Genomic DNA, 10,750 nt, shown 5'->3' on the forward strand with positions numbered 1-10,750 from the left:
GCGATCTCATTATTGTCCAGTTTCGACCGTTTGGCCGTATTGCCCGACGGCGCCTCTCTCGTCGTTCCGCTTGGAGCAGTGATGACAACCTTTCTACTAATAGTGGTGCTTCCTCGATGGGTACCAGTGATGGAGAAGCTTCTTAAGATTACCTTAATTTAATAAACCCTTCTTATAACTATGTATGTCTTGCTTGCCTTTTACTGTGGAGTCTCTGGATCGTACACTTCAAATCTCTTGTGGTGTCCATCTCTTGCCAACATGGCCAGCCCGGGTCGTTGTTCGACCAGCTGGAATTCTTCTCCTTGGGTTATTGTCGTCCTCCGGTGATGGGTTGCTGAGGTGTCCTTCCGGGCACACCGCGTGTACCCTGCCCATGCGGCTATGAGGATTGCTACTCCTGACATTATTACTCCGGAATATTGATGAACCAGATTCCAGTCTGCCTCGTTGTCCACCTCTTCCTGTGCTTGCTTTGTCCATGTTTTTAACCCCTGCACCTCTGCATGTAGTTGGTCTAGCTGATCTAATGTTGCTTCCAACTGTCCTTCTGTTGTCCTTATTTTTTCATGTGATGGCCACTCGTGAACGTAACTTCCTGACATCCTTATTGTTCCTGATGAGTTAAACTGCGCCCGCCCCAACAATGTAATGGTCGGGCTTTGGATCACAAAATCTTGCCTGATTGTCAGCTTGCCTACGCCGTCGATGATGATTTGATCTTTTTCGTCCGAGCATACATAGGTCATTGTTATTGGCTTCGTTGTCCCAAAGATCCATTCATTCTGCTCTGTTAATTGAACCCAATAACTGGTCCCCTTGATTGGTTCTGGCTTACATTCCCTTGCCCGATGTCTTGATAGTGCCGCCATCGTACAAGGGAGTTGATGGGCGTCCGGGCCCAATAGTGTTTGCTTAAACTCGCATACCTTATTTCCGTTCGCCCGCTGATACACTGACTGAGGTGTTCTTGATTGATCGCAAAGTGGTGTTTCCGATGATCATCGACTGCTAGATATTTTGTTTCCGTCTTGGTTATCACCAGGCCTTCTCTCGTTATTTGTGGAATTGACTCCATCCGATATACTGTGAATTCGTCTTCTTCGACTAATGGAACACTCGTATGGAACATTAGTAAGTCCTCGGTTTCTTGTACCCTTGTGGTCGCCAGTCGATATAAGTCTCGTGCTGTCTCACTTGTGATGGGTAATCGTCTTCCCGGTGGAAGGTGTGTTTGTATTTTTGTGATCACCTGTTTCACTTGTTCTACCGACACCAATGCAGGGCTCAATTTTACTTCGTGTGCCCCGATTAGCACATTTAATACAGCATCCTGAACTCGACGAATGTGACTTGCCACGACGACCAACTCTGAAACTGCATGTGGCAGATACCGATCAGCCGCATGGCTTCTCACCTTGATTCTGGCCAGGCTGGCTTCTAGGTCCTGCATCCTCTTCTGCGTTTCGATCGTCGTCCTCCGCATAATGTTGATGGTGGTATCCAGAACTGACGTCTGGTTCTCTACTATTTTATGCGAGATGCTTTCTTGGGTTCTTAGTTTACCAATAATTTCTTCTATCCGTTTGGCGTACTGATCATCGAGTACTCCGAACAGCCCATTCGCGATATTTCCAACGATGTTCAGTGCTCCGCGTTTTTGCCGTTGATGATGCATTAACTGATCAGCATCTTGGATTTCTGCCACTTCCTGTTGCAATGTTTGTATGATCGTGGGACAGACCTCGTAAGCCGTTGGGCACCATTGTTTTATAGTTTGGACGCCTCGTTTGACCGTCTCGATCTCTCGGGCCAGCTGACTGAGATCAAAAAATGTGATGAGTGTCACTTCGGCAGATTTGATTGATATCCTATCAGTGGCTTCTATGATGGTCCCGCTTACGTTGTTGATTGGTGTGATGACAACCGGGTTATTAGCCTTCCTTTCAGGTGGAGGGGGTGTGGGCAGAGTCAGTCCGGGTATCACCCAGATGAGTACCATTGTTAAGACAAGCATTTTTTTTTTTTTTTTTTTTTTTTTTTATAGAGGTCGGTTTCTTCCTTCTTATCGTTGATTGGTAGCACCGCCAGTCGATGTATGGCACGAGTTATATTGCCGGATGTTGTCCGTATTTCTGCCACTCGGATCTCGCCGTCTTTACCAGGATGGACTGCTACGATGCGTCCCAGGGGCCAGTTCAATGGAGCGATGTTGTCTTCCTTTATTATAACCAGATCACCAATCTTTACTGTTTTGCAACTTCTTGTCCACTTCGATCGATTCTGTAGCTCATGTAAGTACTCGTGGCTCCAACGTGTCCAGAATTCCTTTCGTAGTTGTTCGATCCGCTTCCACCGAGTGAGTAACCCTGTGCGTCGCCTTGATTGGTGAATATCAGGTGATGCCGTTAGAGGTTCTCCAATCAGGAAGTGCCCTGGCGTTAATGCCGTAAGATCCATCGGGCTGGAAGAGACGGATGTCAACGGACGAGAATTTAAAATAGCTTCAATATCGATGACTATGGTTTCAAGTTCTTCATGAGTTAGTTTAGCGGTATATAGTGTTCGTTTCAGTAAGTGCTTGGCTGATTTCACCGCGGCTTCCCATAGGCCTCCGAAATGGGGTGCCCGAGGTGGTATAAACTTGAATTCTATGCTCAGATTTGCGCAGGTCTTGTGTATCAGTGCTTGTGCCTCTTCGGCGAAAGTGTAGGTTTTATTGTAAGTATACATATATGACAGATCGAATGTATCGTGAATGGCGATTCTACTGGGCGGACACATTTCAACCCCTCGTATGGACGGATGAAATTTTTTGCCGCGCCCGTATCTATTAAAAGTCTCATATCTACCCCCGCTACTCTTCGTCTGATGACAGGTAGCAGGGATTTTCCCCTAAAAAATTAATTGCGTCCGAAACATATTCATGGATAGCATCGACACTGACTTCTTGTGCCGCGCTTAAAGCTGCGGCGGTGTAATCTTCGGTTTCGTTTGGGCCCTGAGTAATGTGATTTACCCTCTGCCTTTTGGGCGGGCCGGATCGATCGGATCTTGCGCCTTTGGAACTTGCTTCCTGTTTCTATCTTCCAGGCTCTTCGTGAGCGGTGCTGCGAAGGTGTACCTCTCGTGGTTTGATTCCACTTCTTGAGCCAATGCCAGCGCAGTTGGCATGTCCTTCGGCTTTGCCGAGAAAAGGACATCGGAGAGGCTGCGCTTGAGGCCCGAAATAAAAATGCGCAGCGCATCATCCCGGAACTTTTCGCATAAAATTCTTGCCGCTTATGCTTCGTACGACATAGTTGCCATATTAGTAAGCAAGGTGAGTTTTTTCTGGACCTCGTCATAGTATTGCAGAAGCGTGAGGCTTCCCTGTCTGAGGGTACCCATTTCCTGCTCGATGACGCGAATCTGTCGTTTGTCACTATATGTGAAATCGAGGCGGTCTATAATTGCATCAAAATTCAATATTGTGCCGAACGAGGATAGCACTGCATCGGCAGGGCCCCTAATCTTACTCCTAATTATGACTACCGCCTGATAATGGCGTGAGCTATTAACATAATTCCTAAAAATGTAATATGCGGCTACCGCCGCTTGCCGCCATATGTTTCTTGTGCCCCCGTAAATTCGGGCAGGCATTTAACGGCATCTAAAGGATCATTGCATTGAACATTGTCTTTGATATCAATGGGCTCATAAACCTTGATTTTTGGAGCCTTTGCTTGTGAGGGTGCGATTTGCACCGCTGCCACCTGGGCGGCCAACTGCTCTATGGCTTGGCGCAATTCCTGCTTTTTGTTGACCCTTTCCGCCAAGGCACGGTTAACCGCGGCCTGAATTACAACTTTAAGCTGCTCTGGATCCATAATTCCTACTGTGGGGTACGCGGGGGCCCTTCGCTATCAGATTCTAAGTCACTGGCGTATGGTTTATTCTCCCTGTACCTCTGGAATGGAGAGCTCATATGTGGCCAAGTTTAATCGCACTGGTAGAGGAATGCTTGCTCAAGCTATTCTGCCCATGAAGGCAGTTGGCATGGCAAGGGGTGTGCGAAATCGAGCCGGTGCCCTGCCAAGTAGCGACAGGGTCAAGGGTATGCGGGGACTGAGCCTCCGCTATGAGAAACAAAGAAATGAATAGCAAGAATTTGCCACACAAATTCATATGCAGCCGGATCGGGTTTCCAGCAGTGGCCGAGTGGGGGTAATAAAAAAAAAGGTATTGCGAGGCAAATACTAAAAATTAGGGTCTAAGCAAAGAGAATTATATAAATAAATTCACAATTTATGAATTTCCAAACGGCAGAATTAATCGCCGATATTAGGTGAAAAATAATTTTAAATATATTCACGACTAATTCGTTAGCGGCGGCCTAGTGCTTTAGAGGTATTTAATATCCGTACTTTTTTTGGCAGTAAAATGCAAACAATACACAGACAGCATAAAACAAATACTATTATCGCACATATGATTCACCATTAAATTGTCAATCAAATAATGAGTTAATTGATTTTTATTTAATATAAAGTTAACACAAAAATATTAAAGTGGAGCTGCAGAAATTATTCCGGCAGCGATTTATTTCATTTAGTTTGAAGCTAAACTAATGCAGATATAGGAAAGCATATAGTTGGAGGTGCTCACTTACCTGTTTCCCCAATTTGTTACAGTGGGTACTTTTAGATGTTGGGCGCCAATTAATATGATGTGGTCAAGTGATAAACCGCCGTCGACAATTTCCACTCCAATTAACAAGATATGGAAAGGTGATGATTGGGACAACTCTTTGATGACTTCTAGCCGGCTGGCCGTAGAATACCAATTAGGAAGATTATGTTGGAGGGATGACTATCCCTCTTTATCTGCTGGACTAGAGACTCAGTCAGATTTGTAATAATAAGTGTTTTACGACGGATCGTCGGAGTTTCAATGTAGGAGCGATGGCTCTTTATTTCATAAATGCAAAAACAGAACTGAACTTAAGAACTAACAAAAGTGAGACTCATAGCGGCCACTCCAATGGGCAGTGTTTGCCGGCTATGCACGAGCTTCCGGCCAGACGCTGGGACAGCAATTTGGCCGGAACGAGCTTTCGGACGATCGGTCATTGCAGTCGCCCGGTTGACTTAGTTAACTACTGCCCCCTTCAGATTAAGGCCGCCCTTGGCCGACCCTATTTGGACAATCACTTCCTTTAGTTGGGCCGCGGATCTCTTGGCCTGGGTGACTCGCCAATAAGTGAGGCCGATACAAATCAATGCGCAGGAAACTGCTCCCGCGACTAGCGCTATCTGGTGCGAGCGGTAGTTGTTGACATCTTCCCCAAATCTCTTGATATTCTCCAGGTTACGTTCACTCAAGCGGTGAAGGTATGGGAGGCTGAGAATATTGTGCTCCAGAGAAATGTTCCGGGAAGGCGAGCTGGCTACTCCTGGTGCCCTCTTCTGGGAAATATCATGATTGATATATCGGGTTTCATTAACTGTGGCACTCTCGATGAAGGTGATAAGGTGTGTTCCTTGCAAGTAGATGCAATAACTGATCAGCATCTTGGATTTCTGCCACTTCCTGTTGCAATGTTTGTATGATCGTGGGACAGACCTCGTAAGCCGTTGGGCACCATTGTTTTATAGTTTGGACGCCTCGTTTGACCGTCTCGATCTCTCGGGCCAGCTGACTGAGATCAAAAAATGTGATGAGTGTCACTTCGGCAGATTTGATTGATATCCTATCAGTGGCTTCTATGATGGTCCCGCTTACGTTGTTGATTGGTGTGATGACAACCGGGTTATTAGCCTTCCTTTCAGGTGGAGGGGGTGTGGGCAGAGTCAGTCCGGGTATCACCCAGATGAGTACCATTGTTAAGACAAGCATTTTTTTTTTTTTTTTTTTTTTTTTTTTATAGAGGTCGGTTTCTTCCTTCTTATCGTTGATTGGTAGCACCGCCAGTCGATGTATGGCACGAGTTATATTGCCGGATGTTGTCCGTATTTCTGCCACTCGGATCTCGCCGTCTTTACCAGGATGGACTGCTACGATGCGTCCCAGGGGCCAGTTCAACGGAGCGATGTTGTCTTCCTTTATTATAACCAGATCACCAATCTTTACTGTTTTGCAACTTCTTGTCCACTTCGATCGATTCTGTAGCTCATGTAAGTACTCGTGGCTCCAACGTGTCCAGAATTCCTTTCGTAGTTGTTCGATCCGCTTCCACCGAGTGAGTAACCCTGTGCGTCGCCTTGATTGGTGAATATCAGGTGATGCCGTTAGAGGTTCTCCAATCAGGAAGTGCCCTGGCGTTAATGCCGTAAGATCCATCGGGCTGGAAGAGACGGATGTCAACGGACGAGAATTTAAAATAGCTTCAATATCGATGACTATGGTTTCAAGTTCTTCATGAGTTAGTTTAGCGGTATATAGTGTTCGTTTCAGTAAGTGCTTGGCTGATTTCACCGCGGCTTCCCATAGGCCTCCGAAATGGGGTGCCCGAGGTGGTATAAACTTGAATTCTATGCTCAGATTTGCGCAGGTCTTGTGTATCAGTGCTTGTGCCTCTTCGGCGAAAGTGTAGGTTTTATTGTAAGTATACATATATGACAGATCGAATGTATCGTGAATGGCGATTCTACTGGGCGGACACATTTCAACCCCTCGTATGGACGGATGAAATTTTTTGCCGCGCCCGTATCTATTAAAAGTCTCATATCTACCCCCGCTACTCTTCGTCTGATGACAGGTAGCAGGGATTTTCCCCTAAAAAATTAATTGCGTCCGAAACATATTCATGGATAGCATCGACACTGACTTCTTGTGCCGCGCTTAAAGCTGCGGCGGTGTAATCTTCGGTTTCGTTTGGGCCCTGAGTAATGTGATTTACCCTCTGCCTTTTGGGCGGGCCGGATCGATCGGATCTTGCGCCTTTGGAACTTGCTTCCTGTTTCTATCTTCCAGGCTCTTCGTGAGCGGTGCTGCGAAGGTGTACCTCTCGTGGTTTGATTCCACTTCTTGAGCCAATGCCAGCGCAGTTGGCATGTCCTTCGGCTTTGCCGAGAAAAGGACATCGGAGAGGCTGCGCTTGAGGCCCGAAATAAAAATGCGCAGCGCATCATCCCGGAACTTTTCGCATAAAATTCTTGCCGCTTATGCTTCGTACGACATAGTTGCCATATTAGTAAGCAAGGTGAGTTTTTTCTGGACCTCGTCATAGTATTGCAGAAGCGTGAGGCTTCCCTGTCTGAGGGTACCCATTTCCTGCTCGATGACGCGAATCTGTCGTTTGTCACTATATGTGAAATCGAGGCGGTCTATAATTGCATCAAAATTCAATATTGTGCCGAACGAGGATAGCACTGCATCGGCAGGGCCCCTAATCTTACTCCTAATTATGACTACCGCCTGATAATGGCGTGAGCTATTAACATAATTCCTAAAAATGTAATATGCGGCTACCGCCGCTTGCCGCCATATGTTTCTTGTGCCCCCGTAAATTCGGGCAGGCATTTAACGGCATCTAAAGGATCATTGCATTGAACATTGTCTTTGATATCAATGGGCTCATAAACCTTGATTTTTGGAGCCTTTGCTTGTGAGGGTGCGATTTGCACCGCTGCCACCTGGGCGGCCAACTGCTCTATGGCTTGGCGCAATTCCTGCTTTTTGTTGACCCTTTCCGCCAAGGCACGGTTAACCGCGGCCTGAATTACAACTTTAAGCTGCTCTGGATCCATAATTCCTACTGTGGGGTACGCGGGGGCCCTTCGCTATCAGATTCTAAGTCACTGGCGTATGGTTTATTCTCCCTGTACCTCTGGAATGGAGAGCTCATATGTGGCCAAGTTTAATCGCACTGGTAGAGGAATGCTTGCTCAAGCTATTCTGCCCATGAAGGCAGTTGGCATGGCAAGGGGTGTGCGAAATCGAGCCGGTGCCCTGCCAAGTAGCGACAGGGTCAAGGGTATGCGGGGACTGAGCCTCCGCTATGAGAAACAAAGAAATGAATAGCAAGAATTTGCCACACAAATTCATATGCAGCCGGATCGGGTTTCCAGCAGTGGCCGAGTGGGGGTAATAAAAAAAAAGGTATTGCGAGGCAAATACTAAAAATTAGGGTCTAAGCAAAGAGAATTATATAAATAAATTCACAATTTATGAATTTCCAAACGGCAGAATTAATCGCCGATATTAGGTGAAAAATAATTTTAAATATATTCACGACTAATTCGTTAGCGGCGGCCTAGTGCTTTAGAGGTATTTAATATCCGTACTTTTTTTGGCAGTAAAATGCAAACAATACACAGACAGCATAAAACAAATACTATTATCGCACATATGATTCACCATTAAATTGTCAATCAAATAATGAGTTAATTGATTTTTATTTAATATAAAGTTAACACAAAAATATTAAAGTGGAGCTGCAGAAATTATTCCGGCAGCGATTTATTTCATTTAGTTTGAAGCTAAACTAATGCAGATATAGGAAAGCATATAGTTGGAGGTGCTCACTTACCTGTTTCCCCAATTTGTTACAGTGGGTACTTTTAGATGTTGGGCGCCAATTAATATGATGTGGTCAAGTGATAAACCGCCGTCGACAATTTCCACTCCAATTAACAAGATATGGAAAGGTGATGATTGGGACAACTCTTTGATGACTTCTAGCCGGCTGGCCGTAGAATACCAATTAGGAAGATTATGTTGGAGGGATGACTATCCCTCTTTATCTGCTGGACTAGAGACTCAGTCAGATTTGTAATAATAAGTGTTTTACGACGGATCGTCGGAGTTTCAATGTAGGAGCGATGGCTCTTTATTTCATAAATGCAAAAACAGAACTGAACTTAAGAACTAACAAAAGTGAGACTCATAGCGGCCACTCCAATGGGCAGTGTTTGCCGGCTATGCACGAGCTTCCGGCCAGACGCTGGGACAGCAATTTGGCCGGAACGAGCTTTCGGACGATCGGTCATTGCAGTCGCCCGGTTGACTTAGTTAACTACTGCCCCCTTCAGATTAAGGCCGCCCTTGGCCGACCCTATTTGGACAATCACTTCCTTTAGTTGGGCCGCGGATCTCTTGGCCTGGGTGACTCGCCAATAAGTGAGGCCGATACAAATCAATGCGCAGGAAACTGCTCCCGCGACTAGCGCTATCTGGTGCGAGCGGTAGTTGTTGACATCTTCCCCAAATCTCTTGATATTCTCCAGGTTACGTTCACTCAAGCGGTGAAGGTATGGGAGGCTGAGAATATTGTGCTCCAGAGAAATGTTCCGGGAAGGCGAGCTGGCTACTCCTGGTGCCCTCTTCTGGGAAATATCATGATTGATATATCGGGTTTCATTAACTGTGGCACTCTCGATGAAGGTGATAAGGTGTGTTCCTTGCAAGTAGATGTAAGTGCCATTGTCCACACTCACGCGAGCCGGGCGATCGTTTATGATGAGGATTCCCTCGTCCACATATGTGATGGGATGCAGATCGCTATGCTGGATGTCGTAGTGCGCAATCCCACCCGCGTGGAGTTCCTGGGCGCAAGATCTTCTCAGCGCCAGTTGGCAAAATGTGACTCCCGATGACATGGAGCAGTTTTTTACCGTGTGGATCTCTCCATCGCAGTCCGCTATGACCTTGTCCTCCAGTCTGAGCATTGTGTCGTGATGTGACACGGGAAAAATTGTAATTTTGACGCAAGCTGACTTAATTTTAGGAAACTTAATAATGAAATGAATAATGTTAGTGGATTGTAAAACTTTAACGGACGCATCGGACAATATATCTTTGATGGGGGTATCTGTGGGCTCCTCTATCCACATACTTTCCAGGTCTGCATGATCTAGTATGCGAGGGCTAACTATATTGATTTTGGCGAGCGCTATTGCAAGCAATAAATTTTGCAGCTCCATTGTAATCATCCTATTCCGAGATAATAACATCTCGTATAGGTGTCCCGAATCAATTTGGGATTCTTTAGTCGACCTCAGAATTTGATTGACTGTGCTAGTAATGTTATTTATCAGTTCCTGTACTTTACTGTTAATATTGACCTGTCTATTGTTTGCATTAATGAGCTGGAATTCGGTAAGTCGGATTTTTTCAAAATCCTCCGCGTCTGGCGTTCCCTCCACTACCTTTAACGCCGCTCCCAAAAAGTCTAAACTCCTAGCTACTCTATGGTGGAATCTCAGTGACTCGAGTAGGTTACGCAGGTGAGCAACATCTACGCTCAAAAGTTTCTCCATGTGTGACTGGGGAAACATGTGAATCATGTTATTAGTCTCTTCCACCACGCGCCTGTATCCTGAGAGATTGCCGTGTGTCCTACGAATGCAAATTCTTCCCATACTAATATTCGACCATCAATGATGGGAATGTATTTGGCCTGCGAGTAGTCCGTGACGTGTGCCGATGTTAGGGTCAAAAGGAATAACAGAGGTATAGGAGTGAACCTGGAATTTTTGAATTCATTGTAGTGTTTTGCAAAATTTAAGAAGCCCACCACCAAGCATATAAATCGAAGCGTAGAATAGCCTAAGTAAACACAATGATAACGACAAATAAAAAATAAGAAAACTTATGCCAAGTGGCTAGGAATAAAAATGTGAAAAAGGTGGTAAAAAATTATCAGACGAATCAAGTCAACATGACCATGCCTCGTCTACCTAAGGTTGTCCTTGTGGACCACCCTCCCCTTAATGCGGACTGTGGTCCCCATGGCCGCTTCTACAACTTTCTCTTCACACAATGGAGA

At 45.7% G+C, this 10,750-nt stretch overlaps 1 protein-coding gene across 1 annotated transcript; it reads right to left on the minus strand.

The window, feature by feature from the left end:
• Positions 1 to 793: 793 nt before the first annotated feature.
• Positions 794 to 2,002, minus strand: LOC123258231. The gene has a single exon (XM_044718107.1). It carries the CDS (start codon positions 2,000 to 2,002, stop codon positions 794 to 796), a length of 1,209 nt encoding a protein of 402 aa, XP_044574042.1.
• Positions 2,003 to 10,750: the final 8,748 nt, after the last annotated feature.

Source organism: Drosophila ananassae, assembly GCF_017639315.1.
Source record: "Drosophila ananassae strain 14024-0371.13 chromosome Y unlocalized genomic scaffold, ASM1763931v2 tig00000119, whole genome shotgun sequence".
NCBI classification, from domain to species: domain Eukaryota; kingdom Metazoa; phylum Arthropoda; class Insecta; order Diptera; family Drosophilidae; genus Drosophila; species Drosophila ananassae.

Coding starts and splice junctions, on each gene's coding strand:
- LOC123258231 (XM_044718107.1), bottom strand. CDS start 2,002: ATGGTACTCATCTGGGTGATACCCGGACTGACTCTGCCCACACCCCCT.